We start from the raw sequence: 24,688 nt of genomic DNA on the forward strand, positions 1-24,688 counted from the left end.
CGAGCGGCTGGCGGGCCTGGCGCGCCGCCGCGCCGGCTGTCTCGCTCCGGAGCCGGAGTGAGCGCCGCTGCTCCCGCGTCCCCGAAGGGCAGCGGGCCCCGCCGCCGGCCCCGCCCGATGGCGAGGCTGCGGGATTGCCTGCTCCGCCTGACCGTCACGATCCGGTCCCTGCTCTTCTGGTCCCTGGTCTACTGCTACTGCGGGCTCTGCGCCTCCATCTACCTGCTCAAACTTTTGTGGAGCATCGGCAAGGGACCCGCGCAGACCTTCCGGAGGGTCGCCCGGGAACATCCTCCCGCGTGCTTGAACGACCCCTCCTTGGGTACCCACTGCTACGTGCGGATCAAGGTGAAGGCCGGCGCGGGCCCGGCGGTATCGGGAGGGAACGTGACGGGCGTGAGAGCGGAGCGCGCTGGGCTGCTCCTTCCATGACGCCCAGCGTCCCCTAGTGTTCCTGGGGCTCGCAAGAGCGCGCGGCGGGCACAGGGAAGATGCCAGGGGGAGGCAAGGCAAGGGGGCGAGGTGTGGCGGGAGAGGGGTCGGGACCGTGTGTGTGTGTGCGTGTGCGTGTGTGTGTGTGTGTGTGTGTGAGAGAGAGAGAGAGAGAGAGACAGAGACAGAGAGAGACTGAGAGAGACTGAGAGACAGAGAGAATGAGAGGAGGTTATGAGGAGGTTCTCTCATCAGGGTCCTATATATATTACTGCCCCTCTGCTCCACCACAACAACCCAGAATGAGTCTGCTCTCTGTGAGGGAAAGCTGTCTCCTGTCACCTTTTTGCCCTTTAGAGCTCAAATCAGCTGTAGGGAATTGTTCCTTCTCCTGCCCTACTGTCTCATGAGGCTGTCCTTGCCCAAATTTTAGAGATTGAAAGAGTAAACAGAATAAGTCATTGGAAATAGGACTTTATTCAGAGTAGCAGAATGGAGCATTCACAGATGACCTAACCAGCATGAAACAATAAATAAATGGTGTATGTTTGTGAGCCAGGAAGCAGACTTAAGGAGTCAGAGAACAAAGGAATGGAATAAAAAGTAAATGTCAACCATGCATTCAGACTGGAACTGTTCATGCTTGTCCCAAGCCTCCTGGCAGCCCACGATATTCCATTTCCTCAGGCTCCAGGTGGTGAAGGGATATGGCCCTTCAGCATGCACCCTGCAGTCTGACTCACAGGCCTTTCAAAAGTAGCCTCACATGAGGGGATATTTATGTCACCAAGTGCAGGATTCCTGTGAGGAGCCAGATTGTCCAGCTGCTAGAGTTCAAAAGACCAAGGGCACATTTTTCTTACCCTTATTCAGCCTGGGGTTGGTATGAAATTAATTGATATTTGTAAAAAACAAACGAACAAAAACCCCAAATAAAAACTTAGAACAGTGTGTTGTATGTAGTAAGTGCAATAAAATATTTATTCACTGAATCTAATCAAGTGGCCAAGACTCATCACCAATAAAAGAAGTTATTGAACTTCTAGAAAGGCATTCTGCAGCTGAGGACAAAGTCAGATTTCTTATCTTGGTCCCACCTGAGGAGGAAAAGCAGTGAAAAAGAGTCATCTGGAATTCCTCATAATGCTTTTCCTCTCAGTCTGGCCACCTAAAGAGTTTCCCCAGAGACAGAAGCAAGGAGTGGAAGGAACATTGTTCTTAAGGTAGGACAAAATGCGGTTCTGGTCACAGCCCTGCTCTCAACCACCTTTATGACCCATGTTAATATCTTTGGACTTTAGTTTCCAAATCTGTAGAAATGATGGGGTTGAATTAGATGACCTTTTAAGATTTTTTCACATCTGGAAACCCTCTTGCTTGGGTTACCTGATATAAAACTAAGTCTCTGGGCTCATCTTTTGGTTCTTGGTTTCTTTTTTCACTTCTTTCTGAATTTTTGTTTTCCTTTCTTGCTTTCTTTCTCCATTTTCTTCTTTTCAGTTTGCTCTGTATTTGCTGTATTCCTGTCTCACCCCCATGCCTTTTCTTTTCCTTGGGCAGTCTTGTCTCCTACATGCAGAGAGAAGTCTTGAGCACACAGAGAAATCTGCTGTTAGAAATACATTGACATGACATGAGGAGCAGGAAGCAAGGGGAGCTGTACATGCAACTCAACTTAAAATAATAATGTGGGAAGGAGAGAACTAAAAATAAGGAAAGGAGGTGTGAATTATATAACTGATGGCACAGCTCTTGACGGGCAAGCTGAGAAAAGTACATGACTAGGAGGTAAACATGGCAGGAATATAAATTCAGATCAGAATTATTTACATGTCCTGTGGAATTTGAATGAGATGAAATGTGACACATCAGTAAGATGAAAGTCATAAATTGTGACATTGTTCCAGAAGTGTGTAATATATAAATTGACCTTGTAAGTAGAACAAGAAGGGAAGGTACCATAAAGGGAATGTCAACAAAAGTAAATCTAATTTACTCTATTAATAAATCATGGAGTCTTTTCTTTTTGAAATTTAATAATATTCTATTACTTGATATTAAAAATAACACAAGTGAGTTTTTTCTTTAATGAAATGGAAATACTAAATGCACTTCTTTTGGCAAAATACCACTAAAATTCCATGCCCTCTATTTTGTACTGCAGGATTCGGGGTTAAGATTTCATTATGTTGCTGCTGGGGAAAGAGGCAAACCACTTATGCTGCTGCTTCATGGATTTCCAGAATTCTGGTAAACTTACCAACCAACTTTTTATTTTGCATTAAGGATTTGGCTTATCACAGTGTCATTTTTTTGTTATGACTTTTAATCGACCTTACTTTATGGTCTCTTAGCCAGTTACTCTTCCTGAATGCTCCTGAATCACAGGGATGGTTTTCCTTCTATTCTAAAGAAATGTACATGGTACCAGCCTNTTCCTCCCCCTTCCTCCTTCCTTTTTCTTCCTCCCTTCCCTTCCTTCCCTTTCTTCCCTTCCTTCCTTCTTTCCTTCCTTCCTTCTCTCTCTCTCTTTCTTTCTTTGTGAAAAATTAAGAGAAGTATTGTTTAGTGTTTCAAATTTCTGAACTAGCTACAAAACAGTTTTTATAATATCTACTGTGACCAATATGCCACATTGGGCAGGGAAAGGAGATTGAAAAGAAACCAAAGGTATAGAGTGCCTATTATCTGGATGGTCTGGGAGAAGCCTCAGGTGAGGGGAAGGTGGAGAAAGAAGAGGACTCTTGGAAACTGAAGGTGAACTATTCCTATGCATGTAGCAACAGGCTCATATGGATGCAAGATAAATTAAGGACTAAATATTTCTCATTAGGAAGAAACCTATAACCAAAAATATACAGCTGCTAGTTACCTAGGAGAAAATGTTCTGTTCTCCTCTGAACCTCACAAAGCCAAATAAGTACAGATGAAAACAACATATGATTAAACTTTTAAAAAATGAGTATCTTTCTAAAAAGATGCTACATAGAGTGGTGAAAAGAAAACCAGGCTTTTGATAACACAGGGCTATGATCTTGAGACAGTTCACGAAGTAAATGCAAAGAAATGGATGAAAATAACCATATCCTCTGAGCTGACTGAAAGGCAGAATATGTGGTATCTTTGGAAAGGTCTGGGATGATGCCCTATCCCCAAATTTCTCCCTTATTAGCACTCTTAACACGTAGAATTTCACCATTATGTATTCTGTACCTCCTTCACAGCTTGAAAGATTTTGTGTTATCCAAAGTCCTGATTTAAAATGCATCTTAGCTCTCAAAGAGATCTGACCTTAATACACTTTAGTTACTACGTTATCAGTGGAGGAGACTTCATTAATAAATACATTGAGAGTGCTGGTGCATGAGGAAGTACTAGGTATTGAAGAAAAGAATGGAGTGTGGCAAAACCCCATGTACCTCTTCATTTTTCCAGAGCAAAAAGTCTGTAGATGTCTTTTTCTGAGATTTTTTCCCCTCGTGAAGATTTTTCTCCCCTCTGTATTTGCCTACATGAATAAACATAAGTCGTTTTCATGTTAAACTTTTATCTGTTCTTCCATCTGGAGACAACTTAATTAGGTGGTAAACAGCCCAGTGCAATTCAAGCATATGTATGTCGATTCGTTCAGTGGAGTGCTTGCCATGATTGGCTCACAATAAAATGTAAGTCTGAAGCATGAGTCAAATCTGCATAAAGAAACATAGGCGGTGAATTCTGGCTTAATCACTTACTCTGCAGGATCCTGCACGATCATCTGCAGTAATCTTGCAGAGTTGTTGTGAAGATAAAGAGAGTCAAAATATGCAGAAGGCCTTTCACATAGCCCCAGTGAATACTCAGTAAGTGTTCCTTTTCTTCCTTCATTCCCCTTCACTCGGTGTGGAGAGCCGCGCGCCGGCACTAGCAACCGCCGTGCATTTATTAATAAAGTCCCTTTCCCTGATAAAGTATTAACTAAAGTGCACTGAGATCATACCTCTTTGAGAGCTGGTTGCATTTTAAATCAGGACTTTGGATGTTACAAAATCTTTAAAGCTCTTAAGGAGGTGAAGAATATGTAAGAGTGGAATTCCAACGTGAAGAGTGAGAGTAATGACATTTGGAGACAGGCCATTGTCCCTGACCTGTAAAAAAATAATTTCCTGACCACTGCTGCTGCCGCTGCCGAGGATAGTTATAGTTAACCATTTACTGACCATTTACTGCATGCCAGACACTCTTCTGTTTTACTTCCATCTCATTTAAACCTCACAGCTACCCTTCTGAAATTGGCAGGGTCAGAAAATAAGGCACACCCCGTTTTTGAGCTTCAGGGCTGACCTCTCACGCTTGTCCTCAGTATATAGGAACGATGGTCATCTGATATCATGCAGTGCTTTCCACCCTTCGAATTTCACACCTTAGAGAAACATTCAAGAAGGTGTTAAAAGTTAGCTAACCACGCAAGAACACCTCACTCTAACATTTTGGATCATCATTCTAAATAAAATTCATGATCTGTTGGGCAGTGGTTGATATTTAACTCTTTAAAAATATTTTATTTATGTATTTGAGAGAGAGCACAAGCAGGAGAGACAGAGGCAGAGGGAGAAGCAGGCTCTCCACTGAGCAGGGAGCCCGACCAGGGCTCGATCCCCGCACCCTGAGATCATGACCTGAGCCAAAGGTAGCCGCTTAACCATTTGAGCCACCCAGGCACCCCAATATTTAACTCTTTAGAAAGAAAAGATCTAAATGCTATTCTGTCTCTTCACCTCACACCATGTCCATGCTCTTTTCTCTCCTGGAACTTCACTTCCTTACATATGGAAGAGTCTACCAGGAAGATAAACATAAACCTACAACCACTTCAGCCACTTGGTAATTGTTTCAAAGGAACAGCAAATAGCAGTGATGCCCTTTTGATAGAGGACCATTGATGCTCTCTGTCATTTTTAAGAATGATACTTTTGTACATTTTTCATAGCATTGTCCCATTATTTACCCTTCATAAGAGACCTTTTGCAAAATAGAAAAGCCTGGTGATTCTTATACGTGTCCTCTAATCTCCAGTGGACAGGACAGCCTGGGACAGGCCCAGCACTGGTCCCTAGACATCAGCTGCATTTGCTCTGGCAAAGTCAATTCTTGGATGTGTTGCTCCAGGAACACCCTTGCTATGATTTAAAAAAACAGCAGTGAACCTTTCATAGTTCAGTTATTCAAACAGCATATTGAATTCACTAAGCTTTGCTGGCCCTTAATCTGAAAGCTACCCAGTAGTTTAGGGAAAGTCCGGAAGCAACTACATGGAGATTGCTGATAATCAGAAACTTCTGTTTGACTATGTCATACCCTGAGCCAAGACCTTTGTGTTGAGCCTTTGACTTTCCTTCCACTCAGACTGCCACTATTACCTATTAGGAGTCTAGTCAGTTCCATTCAGGTGCTCCATTCAGGAAAAAGTCAAATAAATTCAGAGTTTAGGACAAAGCTGTTTTGATTAAGCCACTTCAGGTCTCTCTCGGCTTTCCTCTCTTTTTTCAAAAACCCTTTTTCTTGCATTTCTAGCTTCTTTAAAAGCCAAAAACAACAAAGCAAGAAACTCTGTTTGACATTTCAAACCAATTTAAATTTACATTATAAGTGTAAATATTATTCCTCCATTAATCAAGTTTTGCCTAAATACATATGAAATTATAAGCTTATTTGTAGATCAAGTAGGTCAGAATATTTGATACTGTGAAAACAAAATAATCATAAATTGGCAACATGTGTAAAAATGATTTTAAACAGAAAAGTACTATACACATGCAATATATTATCTGCATTTATCATCAGTCCCTAAGAATAGCTGTTGAGAATTGGTGATATTTAATAGAAGATGTTACATGGAAACAATAAAAATTCTGGGTCTTCTCTCTTAAAATCTAAACATCAAACAAGATCTGCATTTCTGAGACTGTTAGCTAAATTATCCAAAAATAAAGTTGTTTGTCAGGAGATGGTTTTTCTCCCACTCTCTCTCCACCTCAATTTGCATCGCTTTTAAAAATATTTGGAGCTGATGCAGGCAGTTTCTTTGAGTTGTCTTCATCACCAGCTGTATGGAATGCATTCGTCATTACGCAAGCGCTGAGGCAAGGGAGGGCTTTTGGTACACACAGCTGAGCACAGAGGCTGATGACTGTGGCCTTTTCTCTGTTATGAAGGGGAAAGGAGATTCAACATCTGAATGTGGCTGTCCTGGTAAGCCAGAAGCCCTCTTATGTCAAGAGTAATCACTAGGAAGGGGGTTGCTTTTTTAGAAGTGTCTTCTGCTATTATCTAAAGGTACCAGAAAAAAAAAATGTGGATGAAAATAGCTAGCTTTCTTTGTAATATTTTTAGGAGTTACTGATTTTTTTTCTTTTAAGTAGGCTCCATGCCCAACATGGGGTTTGAACCTGCGACCCTGAGATCAAGGGTTGTGTGCTCTATGGACTAAGCCAGCCAGGTTCCCCTGAATTACTGATTTTTGCAATATGTTTCATTTCTGTGTCAAGGGGCTCAATTTTGTTTACTATCATATGAATGAAATGCCCATCAGTCTATCTCTGGAGTGATTTCAGCTTAAAGTGTGAATCAGATATGGGAGAAGGTTACATTTAAGATTTTTTTTGCAGTTTATTAAGATAGCAGCTGCCCTATTTCTTAGAAATGTTGAAAATATTATTTGGCTCCTCTCATGGATGACAGCAGTACTTGAATTTCTTTGTAAGGCGATTTAAATTATTAATAAGAGAATAAAATATGCAGGTATTATGTTTGCATAATCTCTAATGCAATTTTAAGTGTAAAATATTGCAGGATTTTACACACTACTTTGAGTCAAATTTCTACCTTGAAATCTCTCACTAAATGAATTCTAAATGAGGACATAGATACTCAAGATATTAGAACAATGCATGTTTTCACAGACATTGACTATAAATTCCCCAACAGGAACTTGGGAACTTTAGCCGTCCTTGCCTCACGGTTTGAACTGGGGCACAGTTTTATTGAGCAGCTGGTACTTCTAGCACTATCAAGCCTCAGTCCTTCCACTCGTTTGTTTCACTTATGCAACACATCTTTACTGAACACCTACACAGTCTAAATATTCTACCAGACAGTTGAGGGAGCTCTCAATCAAGTGGAAGCACCAGACGGAACAGATCGTTATAAAGCTCATGCCCAGTTGTCTGAAGAGTGTATGTGCAAGTGGGAGAGTAAGAAGGGTCCCACCCAACCCTCTGGTAAAGGTGGGGGCCTGCGAGGTCTCCTGGAAGTGGAGATGCTCAGCGTGAGGAGTTCAGTGAAGGGGAAGGGCAGGGATTATGGAGAGTAGGGAAATGGCGGAGAGGGGTGATGTTGCAGACAAAGGAAATCAGAGGAACAAAGTCAAAAGCAAGAAGCAATACTGCCGTTGGATCACTACAGGTGGCTTCCCATGGCTGGGGCAGTGTACCACGGACTCAGGACAGACTACCTAGGCTTGAATCCTCATTCTGCTCTTTGCTAATTGTGTGACCTTTGGCAAGGCAATTAACCTTTCTGTGCCTCTGGATTTTTTAGGTCTACTATGGGGATAATAATAATACCTACTTCATAGTTTTGTTTGGCAGATCGACATTACTATATGTGAAACACTTAGAATTGTGCCTGGCATGTACTAAGAATGATATAACTGCTGGCTCTTTTTATTACATAGCAAATGACAAAGAGTATAAAGTAATTAGGCTGAAGATTGGGCCTTGGTCAAAACCTTGGAGGTTTTGTCTGCCACGATGATCAGCTTGGGCTGCATGTTATGAGTTCAGATAGACCTTGTTTTATTGTGCTTCGTAGATAAGATACTGTGTTTTTTTCTTTTTTTTAAACAAATTGAAGGTTTGTGGAACCCTGTGTAGAGCAAGGCTGTTGGAGTCATTTTTCCAACAGCATTTTCTCATTTTGTGTCTCTGTATTACATTTTGGTATTTTTTACAATATTTCAAACTCTATCATTATCACTATTACATTTGTTATGGTGATCTGTGATCAGTGATCTTTGATGTTACTACCGTAATAGTCTTGGGGTGCCATAAACCACACCTATATACGATGGTGAACTTAAGAATGGAAGTTGTGTGTGTTCTGACTGCTCCACCAATAAGCCTTTCCCCCATCTTTCTCCCTCCCCTTGGCTCTCCCTGTTCCCTGAGACACACAACATTGAAATGAAGCCAATTAATAATCTTACAATGGCCCCTAAATATTCAAATGAAATGAGGAGTCCCATATCTCTCACTTTAAATCAAAAGCCAGAAATGACTAAGCGTAGTGAGGAAAGCATGTCAAAAGCCGAGACAGGCTGAAAGCTAAGCCTCTCCCACCAGTTAGCCAAGTTTCGAATGCTGTGAAAAAGTTCTTGAAGGAAATTGGAAGTGCTACTCTAGTGAACACACAAATGATAAGAAAGTGAAATGACCTTATTTTTGATATGGAGAAAGTTTCAGTGGTCTGGAGAGAAGATCAAATCAGCCACAACATTCCCTTAAGCCAGAGCCTAATCCAGAGCCAGGCCCTAACTCTCTTCACTTCTGTGAAGGCTGAGAGAGGTGAGGAAGCTGCAGGAGAAAAGTTTGAGGCTAGCAGAGGTTGGTTCATGAGGCTTAAGAAAAGAAGCCATCTCCGTAAGAGAAAAGTGCAAGGGGAAGCAGCAAGTGCTGACGTAGAAGCTGCAGCAAGTTATGGAGAAGATCTAGCTACGAGAAGGTGGCCAGAATAAACAACAAATTTTCAATGTAGATGAAACAGCCTTCTATTGGAAGAAGATGCTTTCGAGGACTTTCTTACCTAGAGAGAAGTTAATGCTTGGCCTCAAAGTTTCAAAGAACAGCCTGACAATCTTGTTAGGGGTTAATATAGCCAGTGACTTGAAGTTGAAGCCGATGCTCATTGGTTATTCTGAAAATCCTAGAATCCCTTAAGAATTACACTAAATCCATTCTGCCTGTTTTCTATAAATGGAACAACAAAGCCTGGATGACAGCACATCTGTTTACAACATGGTTTGCTGAATATTTTAAATCCACTGTTGAGACCTAATGCTCAGAAAAAAAAAGATTTCTTTCAAAATATGACTGCTCACTGACAATGCATCTGGTCACCCAGGAGCTCTGATGGAGCTGGACAATGGGATTAATGTTGTTTTCATGCCTCTTAACACAGCATCCATCGTGCAACTCATGGATCAAGAAGTCGTTTTGACTTTTAAGTGTCTTCATTTAAGAAACGCATTTCATAAGGCTATAGCTGCATAGATAGTGATTCCTCTGATGGATCTGGATGAAGTCAGTTGAAAACCTTCTGGAGCAGTCACCATTCTAGATGCCACTGAGAACATTCGTGATTCATGGGAAGAGGTCCCAGTGTCAACATGAACAGGAGTTTGGAAGAAGTTGGTCCCAGCCCTCATGGATGACGTGGAGGGTTCTGGACTCTAGTGGAGGCAGTAACTGCAGGTGTGGTGGGAACAGCGAGAGGACTAGAAGCAGCCATGGAGCCCGAACATGGGACTGAATGGCTGTGATCTCAGGATCGAACTTTCACGGCTGAGGACCTGCTTCTCACAGAAGAGCAAAGACAGTGGTTCCCTGAGCTGGAATCTACTGCTGGTGAAGATGCTGTGAAGATTGTTGAGATGACAACAGAGGATTTAGACCATGACATACACTCAGTTGATAAAGCAGCAGCAGGGCTTGAGAGGACCGACTCCAAGGGTGAAAGAAGTTCTGCTGTGGATAAAACACCATCAAACAGCATCACACACTACAGAGAAGTCATTTGTGAAGGAAAGAATGAATCAATGTGGCAAACTTCATTGTTCTCTTATTTTGAGAAACTACCACAGCCATCCCAACCCACAGCAGCCGCCACTCTGGTCAGTCAATGGCCATCACATCGAGGCAAGACCCTCCAAAAAGATTACAACTTGCTGAAAGTTCAGATGACAGTTAGCACTTCTTTAGCAATAAAGTTTTTTTTTTCTTTTTTTGATTTTATTATGTTTTTAATTTTAAGTCTAGTGTAGTTAACCTACAGTGTTTTGTTAGCTTTAGGTGTACAATATAGTGATTCAACCATTCTATACAAGCAATACTTTTTAAATTAAGATATATACATTGCTTTTTAGACATAATATTATTACACACTTAATAGACTACAATGTAAACATGACTTTTATATGCACTGGGAAACAAAAATTTCATTTAATTAACTTTATCGTGGTATTTGCTTTATTGTGGTGGTCTGGAACCGACCTGCAATATGTCTGAGATATGTCTGTAATAAGGATTCAAGAAAAGATGTTAAGCATGACAGAGTTTGTGTTTTTGCGACTTCAGTCTGGTTTTGTAAAAAATAGCGCTGAGGGGAATGAAATGCATACAGACCAATCGATAGATTGCTGCATTACTGGAGGCCTGAATTAAGGTAATGATAGTAGGGATGGACAGGAAAAGTGATTAAATAAATATTTAAAAGGTTAAATCTGCAGAACTTTATTGATTAGGCATGAGGTAATCCCTGAAGAGGGAAGAGTTTGGCTCCAGTTACAAAGACATAAAAAAATCAATTGAAAATTTTAAGTAAGACTAATGAGAAAATAATATCATATGTGTTGACTGATGAGTATCTTTGAAGAAACAAACTGCTTTATTTGTTACAACCTAAAGACAAGGTTAATAAGATTGCTATGAACTCGCTAAGAAACATACTTTTTATTAACATTTTCAAATCTGTCTTAATTGTTAATGCTTTTGCAGATTTTCACAAATCATAGATATCCTAATAATAGATCAAAGATTCTATATCCACGCATAATTACAAATATGTGTCTCTCTTCCCGATGACCTGTTGATGGAAAGTGCATAGTTTGTTTCATTGATCTTATTGCTTTGTGACACTTCACATTGCAGCCTCTCTCACTGTTGGCTTCTAAGCTCAGATCCCTGTGTACACTTGCGTGTTGCACTCCAAAAATCTTTTCAGACAATTATCTCCCATTTGGCTTGTGTCAGATAATTCTACACTGTTTCCATGAACAGATGTGCATGCGGATCCATTTTTTAAATGCATATTTACTGTTCCACAACATAGTGAGTTACTTTGGAAAATCTACATCTTTTTTTTTCTCTTTGTTATCCAAAATGATTTTGCTTGTTTGAAGAAGAAAATCTCAAGGATCGGGGTGCCTGACTGGCTCAGTCCATAGAGCATGTGACTCTTGATCTCGGGGTTGTAAATTTGAGACCCACGTTGGGTGCAGAGATTACTTAAAAAGAAAATCATTAAAAAAAAAAAAGAAAAGAAAATCTAATGGATTTTTGTATTTCATTTAATTCTGCAATTCCATGATCAAGCACAGGGGGATACCTGGCCCTGCAAAGGCCTCCAGGACCTGCCTGTAGCACACTGGCCATTCTTTTTTTTTTTTTTTTTCTTTAAGATTTTATTTAGTTGAGAGGGAGAGAGCACAAGCAGGGCAGGGGGCAGGGGGTGGGCCGAGGGAGAGGGAGAAGCAGATTCCCCACTGAGTGGGGAGCCCGACGCCAGGCTTGATCCCAGGACCCTGAAAGCATGACCTGAGACGAAGTCAGAAATCTAACCCCCAAGCCACCCAGGCACCCCAGCGCTGGCCATTGTTATTGGTCAGTTAATGCCAGTGCCATTTTGGCTGTTAAGTGTGTGCGTTTTTTTTTTTTTTAAAGATTTATTTATTTATTTGAGAGAGATTGAGCACAAGCGGGAGGGGCAGAGGGAGAAGGAGAGAGAGAGAGAATCTCAAGCAAACTGTGCGCTGACCGCAAGCCTGAGGCCCGGCAAGATCTCACGACCCTGAGATCCTGACCTGAGCTGAAACCAAGAGTCAGACGCTTAACTGACTCTGCCACCCAAGCTCCCCTTAAATGTTTTTAATATCACACTTGCTTGTACTCATTCAGCATCTTCTCCACAGAAGCATTTGTAAATACGGATTCCCTGATAGCTGTAAACATTATTTAAGGAAGCCTAGAAAATTGATTTCTTTTTTTTTTTTTTAAAGATTTTATTTATTCGACAGATAGAGAGACAGCCAGGGAGAGAGGGAACACCAGCAGGGGGAGTGGGAGAGGAAGAAGCAGGCTCATAGCAGAAGAGCCTGATGTGGAGCTCGATCCCATAACGCCGGGATCACGCCCTTGGTCTGAAGGCAGACGCTCAACCACTGTGCCACCCAGGAGCCCCAGAAAATTGATTTCTTTTTTTTTTTTTTTTAAAGATTTTATTTATTTATTTGACAGAGATAGAGACAGCCAGTGAGAGAGGGAACACAAGCAGGGGGAGTGGGAGAGGAAGAAGCAGGCTCACAGCAGAGGAGCCTGATGTGGGGCTCGATCTCACAACGCGGGGATCACGCCCTGAGCTGAAGGCAGACGCTTAACCGCTGTGCCACCCAGGCGCCCCAGAAAATTGATTTCTTAAGTACATATAGAAGTATTTTGGTTTTTAGTGTCAGATATTTTGTAGTTTCTGTAAACACTGCCTCTTTGTTACACCCCACTGGAGCTGGTTAAAAAAAAAAATACATTTTTATAAAGAACTTCAGTGCTCCCTTCTGGAACACGTCTCTACCTCTGGATCACAGACGGCTATATAACCTTTCCCAAAATAGACAGTTTCTTATAGTTGTCCACTTAGAAAAACTGTAATGTTACTCTCTGGATTCACTACTGTGGTATTTTTAATGTTTCTTATTTCCTGCAGGTATTCTTGGCGTCACCAACTAAGGGAATTTAAAAGTGAATATCGAGTTGTAGCGCTTGATCTGAGAGGCTATGGAGAAACAGATGCTCCCATTCATCGAGAGAATTATAAATTGGACTGTCTAATTACAGATATAAAGGATATTTTAGACTCTTTAGGTAGGTCAGTTTTAAAAAAATAGTATAATCTCTTTTAAGGGACTAACATTCAACAAATTGTGAATTGGTAACCTCATTTCTTGGAAGGAGGCATTTTCCATTTACCTGAGCGGTTGTCTGGATCCTGTCACCATGGTTTTGGGTGTACAGCCGAAAATATTTATAGAGGAAATTGAAAATAATACATCCGGAATGACGATTCAGTCCACCAGCCAAGAATGACTTTGAAAATTTGTTTTTAAAAGTATTTCTAGTGTATGCAATTTATTATTTTCAGAACTAATTATTGAAAATTTGATTCTTATACTCAGAAACTTTATTTCTTTAGAATCCACATCTAAATAATCATTTTAAAATGTTATAAGATGCAGAAGCACTTGCACTATCTTCTTTTTTTTTTAAGATTTTTATTTATTTGAGAGAGAGTGGGAGAGAGCACAAGCAGGCAGAGGGGCAGATGGAGAGGGAGATGCAGATTCCCCACTGAACAGGGAGCCCAGTGTGGGGCTCGAACTCAGGACCCTGAGATCAAGTGTAGGCTGGACCCCTGGGGCTTTGCCTCAGGTTACAGGTCCTGCTGGGACTGGCTTCTCCCTCTGATTTGGGCTGGAACCCAAGCTAAAGGGGAGTAGCTACCTAGAGGTAGCTTTTCCTCTTCTCTTGGCAATGGCAGAAATGGCAAGAGGGTGAGCCCAGATGCAGAAGTGTATTTCAAGTTTCTGCTTGCAGCACATTGGTCAAAGCAAGTCATATTGTTGAGTCCAAAGTCAAATCATACTCCCACCATATGACCAAAGTGAATCACATGGCTAAGTCTAACATCAGAGGGGTGGCGATGTATACTCATTTTATGGCAGTGGGGAGAGGGGAGGAGTAAATATTTTTAACAGTAATTGAATCCACTACAACTTTTTTGACTAAAACCCAGCTGCCACCATGTTATGTTAATGGAGCTAATATAGTAAGAAACCCATGAAATCAAATTAAAGGCCTTCTCTACAATAATCTAATGAGAACATAGATCAGGCCAATATTCTAGGAGGAGAAAAAAAATGGTTGAGGTCTGGGGTTATCAATGCAGTGTTGTCATTTAGTCTGATTACAATAAAATAGACTCAAAGACATTGATTTCCAGCAGCCATATTTCATTCCTGTTTTGTGGTAATTCAGTCAGACTTGGCCTAAATATGTCTTCATGCAATTTTCTAGGCAAATCAATAATATAATCTTGCTTATGACCTAATTATGTGTAATCTTTACCATGGTTTTCCAAACTCAGTTTCCTGGGACAAGAGCTGAGCTAGCTATTTCAGATTTTTAAAAAAAATACAGATTCCTGGGAGGGATTCTGAATCTGTAGTTCTAGAATGGAGGTTGGACATTTACATTTTCTAAAAAGCTACTTAGGTGATTTGGACATACAGGTTTTGGAAACACCAAGCTTAGTATCTGCATAAAGTACATAAATAGAGTGAGATTATGGGAAGATTAGTTTCAGAAGTGTACCCATTTTATGTGAGGTAATGATGCGTCCACCTTCAATGACATCAACATTTTTTTCCCTCCATTTCAGGGTATAGCAAATGTGTTCTTATTGGCCATGACTGGGGGGGAATGATTGCTTGGCTAATCGCCATCTGTTATCCCGAAATGGTGATGAAGCTTATTGTTATTAACTTCCCTCACCCAAATGTATTTACAGGTGAGTTTAAATTTTAATTAAAACATTTTTGCTAATGTGACAATTCACTATTGTCACTGACACTTTGGATTAAAAACAGCAAAATTTGAATAACAGTATTTTTTAAATTAAATGACTAACATGGTATTAGCATATGACAATGTCAGTTACCTTGGCTTTAAATATTCCACAAGAGTCTGAGAAATCGTAGTTTCATATTTGCTTGCATAATTTTATTTTTTTTTTTAGAGAATATTTTACTGCTAACTTGGAGAGGGATAAAGGGAAAAAATGCAGTAACATTACTTTGACAGTAATGAATCTTGACAACCTAGAAATAAATTCTCCTCTTGCCTAACTGCTTGGGCTATCAGGAATGACAGCATTCTTTAAAGCCGTAGTTCTCAAATTTTGAGTTTCAGGACTCCTTTATACTCTTAAGAATCATTAAAGGCCCATTGAGCTTTGTTTATATAGGACATATATAAAAATATTTATTGTATTAGAAATTAAAAATGAGAAAAATTTAAAATTATATATTAATTCATTAAAAAATAATAAATCCAGTACCTGTTAACGTAACTAACATTTTAATGAAAACTAGCTACATCTTTCTTAACAAAATTTTAGTGAGAAGAATGTCATTGTTTCACATTTTTGCAAACCTCTTTAATTTTTGGCTTAATAGAAGACAGCTGGATTCTCAGCTCTGCTTCTGCATTCCGTCTGTTACAATATGTTGTTTGAATTGAAGTGTATGAAGAAATCTGGCCTCACGCAGATTTGTAATTGGAAAAGGGAGGAGTATTTTAATAGCCTTTTCAGATAACTGTGGATTTTCTTCTTTAATACTACACCAAACTCAAAAATTGGTGGTTTCTTAAAGGTTAGTAACAATGTAGAATCTGATGTCATATTAATGAACTTTTCGTGCTCTGTTACATTAAAATCCATTAGTCTTTCTAGTACTTTGAATGGATTTTTTACCCATGCATGATTTTGCATCACCCTGCATTGAAACATATTGGTTCATTGAGTTATGCAGATCTTCCATAAGTTGACACATTTTATTATATCAAAGAATCACATTCACTAATATTGCCCCAATTTCATCAAAAAGTTGTTGAGTATTGCAAAGCTGTCACGCTCACAGTAGCAAATACACATTTCCAAAATTCTAATTTTCATTTGAAAGCTTGAGTTTCGTTGTTGACAACAAATACTGTTGATTGTTTTCCCCCAAGTGACAGGCTTACTTTGTTCATTTTTGAGAGACTATCTGTCAAATACTCGAGTCTGACTGGTGATAATTTGTTAGTCATCCTTTCAAGTAAAAATGGTATTCCATAAGAAATGCAGCTAATTCAACTAATCAACTCAAAGAATTGAAGAAGTGCTATTCCTTGAGACAACCATTGTACTTGGGTGTTCAACAGAACTGCTTTATGTGTGCTTTCTGTTTCATTTCAGTGTTCAAAGGACATGTGCACAAAGGTTGAAATTTAATAAAATTATTTTTGCTGTTTTACCTAGGACATTCCTAAGTGAAACTGGCACTTAATTTTATCTATTTATGTATTTGTTTGCTGCAAGTGTGTGGTGGCAAAAATACAATGACTGCTAGTATTGTTTAGTGTCACTACCTTGCTTTGCGTTCGGACAGCAATGGCTTTATCTACCATTGCTTTTGTACCATGAGCACAAATGCTAACCAAATGAAAAAAGCTAATAATGTCTTAGTATTGTAATGAAGTAGGTTTGACTGTCCGGATGGCTTAAAAGGGTCTTGGGGATCCCCAGAGGTCCACGTGGGCTATACCTTGAGAACCCCTACTATAAAGGGAACTCTTAAAATCCTCAGAGTGTTTAAAGACCAGTGAACCATGGGTAGGCACATTTTTATTTGGTTTTGACAAAAACTATAATCTTGTCCTCTTTAACCACCCTTGTCAAGTTTTCTGAGTTTCAGGTACTGCTATGACTCACAGCAGCCCTCTAGGGAACAAAGAATTCTATGTTGGGAACATGACTACATAAAAGGGACAAAGGAACATGACTACATAAATATTGTATATTATAAGCATAAGATTTGAATTTTATTTTATTTTTTTAATTTTTTAAAAGATCTTGCTTGTTTATTTATTTGAGAGAGCATAAGCAGGGGGAGTGGAAGAGGGGGGAGAAGCAGGCTCCCCACTGAGCAGGGAGCCCAATGCGATGAGGGCTTCAGTCCCAGGACTCTGGGCTCATGACCTGAGCCGAAGGCAGATGCTTAAACAACTGAGCCTCCAGGCGCCCCAAGAGTTGAATTTTAGATATATATCCAATTGTCCTATTTCTGTTGAGGTGATAGCATGGATGCTTAGGATTCAAATATCAAACTGAGATTTGCTATATTTTCTTAGTTGCATTAAGTAGCAAAAGTTGTGGTACATGCTTGTTCCATTGATTGGGACCCTTGAGTCAATGTTATTTTTGTGATGTTGCTAAAAGGACAATTTATAATTGGTCATTGCAGCAAGAAGATTCTTGAAATATTTCTGGAATTGTTTTAACCAGTCTAGGTTCAGCCCTGGTCAGGTTAAATAAGGTCTTCAAGGAATATGCCTATATTTAACCCTTAATTATATTGATATATCTTCATGCAGAGCTGAATAAATTTTGTTCAGTGATGACTTTACAAAAAGTAGAGCATAACGAAACTCCACTTACCTGAGAATTATAGTTCTAAAAATTCCAACCATGTTAGCACTAACCATGTTAGTTACAAAATTAGAAATAGGAAAAATCATTACCTTTATAGCAAAGAAAGCAAAAACATTGTGCACAAGAAACAACAAGGATGTACATTTAATACGTGTGATTACACTATTCTTCAGTTTAAAGCTTCAGTGTCTTTCCAAAGCACTTAGAAATCCATCTCCTCTGGTCCTCCCTGCCCGGACTTCTACTTTGCTCTCTGACTCATCTCATGCCACTTCTCCCTCCTCATTGACTGTACCCCAGTCACACTGCCGTTCCTTCTGCTTCTTAAATGTGCCAAGCCCAGGACCTACTTTCTGTTCCTGGATTTTCTTCCTAGATCTTTGCACAGCCGACTCCCTCTTACCATTCAGGACTCAGTCCACATATTACAACACCAGAGAAGCCTATTCGGATCACCTCTGCTAGGTAATAGTCCCTTCACATCACCCAGTCATCACTCTCACTCAGATTACCTTGTTTTAATTTTCTTTATGCTATTATTGCTATCTAAAATGATCTTTTAAAGTATTGATTATTTATTGTGTAAGTTCCTTATTAATGGGAACCTCTTCTGTCTTGTTGACTGCTAAATCCCCTCCCACACAGTAGATATTCAAATATTCCTTGAATGAATGAATTTTCTAGATACATGAATGAACTTATAGGAAACACTTTAGTTTCTGTTGAGGCCAAATGAATAAGATATTCAAATCTGCCTGTAAAGAAAGTCTTTTAAACAACAGAAAATTATCTTCCCATATATCCCTAGGAAAAGTGTGAGGCCACTGATAATAACCTTGGAGAAAAGGCAGAGTTGTTTGGGTTTCCTGTTCCTTTCAGAGTCAAGACTTCATAAAATGAAATTTTATTTTTATTTAAAATGTTATAAATTTTCTAAATATTTTAAATATCCATAATAAAATATAAGAACATAGAAATTGTTCCAAAGAGAAATATACAGAAGGCTTACTTGTGGATTCTTTCTTCATCTCAAAGGTCAAATTGCTTTAAAACAAAGTTCTTTCAATAGTAAGTAATTTATAACCCTTGGATAAGGTCTAACATGACATTTTAATTTCAGAATATATTTTACGACACCCTGCCCAGCTGTTCAAATCCAGCCATTATTACTTCTTCCAAATACCATGGTTCCCAGAATTTATGTTCTCAATAAATGATTTCAAGGTAAGTCAGATATGGTGATGAATGTTAACTAGATTTATTGTGGTGATCATTTTGCAATGTATACAAATATTGTATCATTATGTTGTATACCTGAAACTAATATAATGTTATATGTCATTTATACCCCAAGAATAAAATTGAAAAACTGGAGCCCAAGAGGATGACAAAATTAGGAAGTTAAAAATAAAATAAAGATAGACAGATGCACTACAGAAAAAGAAAGAAAGAAAGAAAGAAAGAAAGAAAGAAAGAAAGAAAGAAAGAAAGAAAGAAAGAAAAAGAAAACAAGGAACTGGTCTTGCTTATGTTACTTGATTTGTTTAAAATAATCATTTATTGATTATTGTGATATGCTGTCCACTGTTAGGCATTTCCTCCTAGGTAAGAAAAGAAAGGTAAGTCAAGCAAATAGTGTATTAATATTAATGAAAAACATTTTAAAGTCAATCCTTCAGAAAGAAAAATAAGCAAATGCTAAAATTTAATAAATGCTTCTAAGACCTCATCTATAGGCTTACTTATTTTTATAGTCTCTGTATACTTGAGTGCCTGGTTATTATTCAATTTTTTGTAAGAGCCTGTGCCCCTACAGGCATACCTCTTTTCAGAGAACATTCCATGGGGAGACAAGGGAATATGAATGCCAGATGAGAGAGTTTGACGTAACAGAAGTGAAGGACTTTGGGTGTAAACAAAACCCTGAAACAAAGTAAGCATGCGGGAATTGGTGTACCATGTACATGGATGACCAGGAATCATGTGTTGTATCTATTTCTTGAAAGTTTATCGAATGCTTCTTGTATATCTAACATGGTGTTAGATATTTAGGGAGACTTTGAGAAAGAATATTATTTTACTTGGAAATACTTCTGCATATATCTCTGACAGATAAGGACTTCTTTTTTAAACATAACTCCAATACCATTATCAAACCTAACGAAATGAGTAATTACTCCCTACTATCATTTAATATTCAAATTTCCATTCCATTGAATTTCCATTCAAGATTCCTTACCTGTCTTTGCACACTTTATTTGTTTGGATCAGGAACCAAACAAGGTCCACACATTGTATTTGATTGTTATGGTTTTTTCTATCTATAACATTTCCTTCTTCTTCTTTTTCTTAACACCAATTTTTTTAATTGAAGAAATTTGGTCATTTGCCCCGAGGAGTGATCCACATTTTGGATTTGGCTAACTACTTCATCATGGTGTTATTTAACTTGCTCTGCTAACCCTTGTTTCTCCTACTTCATGGATGCTACTAATCTAGAGGCTTGGTTAGGTTGATTTTTAATTTGACAAGAATACTGGTAGATGATGTTGTATATTTCCTAATGCATCACATCAGGGAAGCATGTAAAGTCTAGTTCTCACAGTTTCAGTAACACTAACACTGACCAGTAGGCTCACAAGTTGTCAGCCTATCTAAATTTCCTAAGAACCCTTCACCAAATAATTTTAGCATACCTTGATCATTACTGCCTGAGTCCATTATTTCATTAGGATTCGCAAAATGGTGATTCCTAATTCTATCATTTTTTCCTGCTTTTATTAACTGTAATTCTTCCTTTTATTAACTGGAATTGTCCACATCTACTATTGGTTGTTCTGAAATACAATTCACATAAGAAGGGCAGGATAAACGCTCATTCTTTACCTTTATAAACAACTTCCAGAGTAATGACTTGGTGCCCTGGAAATCTCCAATGATAACCAATGAAGTTTCCTTTTTTCCCATATTATTATGAGCTCATGAGTTTAGAAATATATTTGACGTGTATCAATCAATTACAGTTGTTCTTTTTGATGCTCAGATTGTCTCATATTAGGCAAGTGGAAACTCCTTCAGGTTGGCTCCTGTGTCTTTTGACATAAATCTTCAGTCAGTAATAGCTTGCTTCCTTAAGGTCCTGGGTTCATCTTTTATTTCCTGCTGCAGATCTGGAATCAGTCATTTATTGAAGGAACTAAAGCTTCTATTAGTAGGAAATTGTATTTAGAAACCACAGTCTGGGTGTCAAGGTGATCATTGTTACTGGGTTTTTATTGCTTCTAGATCTTTCCATTGGACAGAATTTTTACATACATATTTTTTAGAGTGAAAAAAAATCTTGAGTTCTTATTCATATTTCCAAAGCAAAATTAAGACTACAAAGTTTTGCTTAACTTTCATATTTTATATGCAAATTTTATTTTATAAAATATTTTATAAAAAACATATTTTATATGTTTTTATTTTATAAAAACATTTTATATTTTATAAAAAACATTTATGTGGTTTTAGTCAAAACTCTAATCCAAGGTACAGAGAGGTCTCGCTTAGGTCTCTATTTCCTGTTTCTCTATCTCCATCCTATTTCCTCCCTCTCCATAAGGAAACCATTTTGGTTAGTTTTTGCTTCATTTTATTGTTTCTTTTTAAAAAATATAAGCATATGTGTATGTATTTGTCTATTTCTTCTTACATAAAAAATAATATACTATAAGCACTATTTTCCACCTTTTCTTTTTTTCCCCCTACTTAAAAATATGTTCTGGGATCAGCCACTCTATAGCATGTAATCATCTCCAACTCTCTTGGAGTATTCAGAACACATAATACACCAGTCTGTGGCTATACCATAGTTTATTTGACCCCACCCCCCACTGATGGACATTTTTTATTTCCAGTCTTTTGCTATTACAAATAATGTTTCAATTAATCACCTTCTGCATAAATCATTTCATAGTTTTGCAGGTGTGTTTTGGGGTTAAGGGATCTGCATTTTATCTTATTTTTTAAAGATTGATTCATTTATGTTAGAGAGAGGGTGAGCAGGGTGAGGGGCAGAGGGAGAAAAATCCTTTAGCAGACTCCACACTGAGCATGGAGCCAAACATGAAGCACATCCCAGGACCCTGAGGTCATGACTTGAGCTGAAATCAAGAGACTGACACTTCACCTTGAGCCACCCAGGTGCCGCGGGATTTGCATTTTATCAAGAATTCCAATGATTCTGATGCAGGTGATTTAGATCTATGCTTTGAGAAATGCTGGTATGGAGCAGTGTTTTTCACACTGTGGGTGGGGGCCCATTAGTGAGTCATGAAATCACACACTACAATAAGAGTAAGGGATATTTCTTCAAACTTTTGTTTCAGAAATGTATGTGTAGGAGTATGAACTGGATCATGATATAAAATGTGTTTGTTACTCTGGATCATGGTCAAAAAAGTTCGAACAATTGTGGGCGGGGGGGGGGAGGAGGGGAAGATTGGTTGTCAGTAAACAGATCAACTACTGTTAGTTAGACTATTAGGGAGGACTTTAGGGTGGTGATAGTATCTGAGCTTAGCCTTGTAGAATGTGAATGGGCACCAAGGAAGACAGGTTGCTTTTCCTAAGGGTGAAGTGTGCATGGGGGATTCAAAGGGACAAATATCAAAAGTCAAGCCAGGAAAGCAAAAATGTGTCTAATGTGTTTGTAAGCAATGAGGTCTTCTACCTGGCTAAAGCAGAAAGGGGGAGTTGTCACTGACACTGACCATTATCCTCTTTCAAAAGCCAAAGGTTTAATTTATGGTTAGGTAACTAAAATGTTTTAATCATTTTCTTTTCACTTAAATTAGGCTTTGAAACATCTGTTTACCAGCCACAGCACCGGCATTGGAAGAAAAGGATGTCGATTAACAACAGAAGATCTTGAAGCTTATATTTATGTCTTCTCCCAGCCTGGAGCATTAAGCGGCCCAATTAACCATTACCGAAATATCTTCAGGTCAGTATGATTTCTTTTTAGTTAAATAAAATATTCATTCCCTGAAGAGCCAATATTTTATTTTTATTTTTTCCAAGTTTTATTTAAATTTCAGCTAGTTAACCTACAGTGCAATATTAGTTCCAGGCATAGAATTTAGTGATTCATCACTTACATGTGATACCCGGTGTTCAACACAAGTGCCTTCCTTAATACCCGTCACCTGTTTAACCCATTCCCTCCCCACACACACACACCTCCCCTCTAGTAACCCTCAGTTTGTTCTCTATACTTAAGGGTCTGTTTCTTGGTTTGCCTTTCTTATTCCCTGCCCCCCCCCCCGCATTCCTTTGTTTTGTTTCTTAAATTCCACATATGAGTGAAATCATATGGTTTTTGTCTTTCTCTGACTTATTTCGCTTAGCATAATACTCTCTAGCTCCATCCATGTCATTACAAATGGCAAGATTTCGATATTTTTTATGGCTAATATTCCTGTGTGTGTGTGTGTGTGTATACATATATATGTAGTGTGTACACCACATCTTCTTTATCCATTCATGAACCAATGGACATTTGGGCTCCTTCCATAATTTGGAAATTGAGAACAAGAGGAAACAACAGATGTTGGCAAGGTTGCAGAGAAAGGGGAACCCTCTTATGCTGCTGGTGGGAATGCAAACTGGAGCAGCCACTGTGGAAACCAGTATGGAGGTTCCTCAGAAAGTTAAAAACAGAACTACACTAGGATCCAGCAATTGCACTACTAGGTATTTACCCAAAGGGTACAAAAATACAAATTCAAAGGCATACATGCACCCTGATGTTTATAACAGAGTTCTCAACAATAGCTAATATTTTATTTTTAAGATTAAGTTCACTATTTATCCAAAGACTCAAATGAAGTGTTCTGATTTTGTACGTTCCATAATCTTTTCTTAAGGAAAGTTTAAACATGGAGAAGTAGAGAAAATAGTATAATGGATCCCCTGTGTAGTTGTCACTTATTTTATCTATAACTCTATCCACTTCTTCTTTACCTTCGGATTATAGTGAATAGATGTATATTTGTAATCATATTTTTAATGATCATTATTCATTCAAGAAATATTTATTAAGCACTTTCTATGTTCTAGTCTATGCCAGCACTCAAGATATAGTAATAAGCAAAACTAGACAAAGGTCCCTGATCTCCCTAGCCAAGTGGGGAAAATGGACCTCAAGCATATAACCACAGCAATGAATATATGGTTATAAATAAACAAAGACATTGAGAGAAAGGGATAAGAACTGAACAAATAATGTTTGAATAGAGAAATGAAGGATGAGTTACATATTGATTAGATAAAGTTGGGGATGGAGGGATTGGCATTCCAGAAAAAGGAAGCAGCATGTACCAAAGCTGTGTGGGAAGATAGAGAATTGTGGTTTTAAGTAATACAATGAAGGCTAGCACATAGAAGACAATGAAATGAGAATGGGTCCAAGAGTAAGCAGTGGCTGGTCATGCAGAGCCATATAGACCATATTAAGTACTTAGGAGCTATGAATGTGAAGCTAGTAAATGAGTGTTTCAAGCAGAAAAGAGAAACAATCCAATCTGTATTTGGATAAATTCATTCAATGTAAGGAAACTGCAGTGATCCAGGCTAAAATGATGGTAGCCTGAAATAGTCTGAAGGCAGTGGAGGTGGAGAGAATGGTAGATTTAAGAGATATTTAAGAGGAAAAGTGACAGGGTTTGATGATGGGTTAGGTGGGGGAGGGGGGAGGAAGGGATGAGAAAAAGAGGGATGTCAAGGACGGTTCCTGAATTCCTGCCTTGAAGACCTATATGGATAGGCATGCCATTCACTGAGATAGAAAACACTAAAAGAGAACTGATTTTGAGGGAAAGGTCATAAACTTTATTGATCTTAAACTAGTTAGATTTGAGGTGGTACCTTATATATT

At 38.7% G+C, this 24,688-nt stretch overlaps 1 protein-coding gene across 1 annotated transcript in view; it reads left to right on the forward strand.

Annotated features, from left to right (window-relative positions):
• Nucleotides 1-9: 9 nt before the first annotated feature.
• The window catches only part of EPHX4 (epoxide hydrolase 4), a 32,131-nt gene continuing 7,452 nt past the window's right edge, over nucleotides 10-24,688 (forward strand). Inside the window, exons 1-6 of the mRNA XM_002926194.4 lie at nucleotides 10-348; nucleotides 2,597-2,682; nucleotides 13,225-13,382; nucleotides 14,956-15,084; nucleotides 18,890-18,993; nucleotides 22,608-22,756. Coding sequence (XP_002926240.1) covers nucleotides 118-348; nucleotides 2,597-2,682; nucleotides 13,225-13,382; nucleotides 14,956-15,084; nucleotides 18,890-18,993; nucleotides 22,608-22,756 — 857 coding nt within the window. The 5' untranslated portion in view covers nucleotides 10-117. The remainder of the gene's footprint in view (nucleotides 349-2,596; nucleotides 2,683-13,224; nucleotides 13,383-14,955; nucleotides 15,085-18,889; nucleotides 18,994-22,607; nucleotides 22,757-24,688) is intronic.

The sequence above is a fragment of the Ailuropoda melanoleuca genome, chromosome 2 (genome assembly GCF_002007445.2).
Source record: "Ailuropoda melanoleuca isolate Jingjing chromosome 2, ASM200744v2, whole genome shotgun sequence".
NCBI lineage: Eukaryota > Metazoa > Chordata > Mammalia > Carnivora > Ursidae > Ailuropoda > Ailuropoda melanoleuca.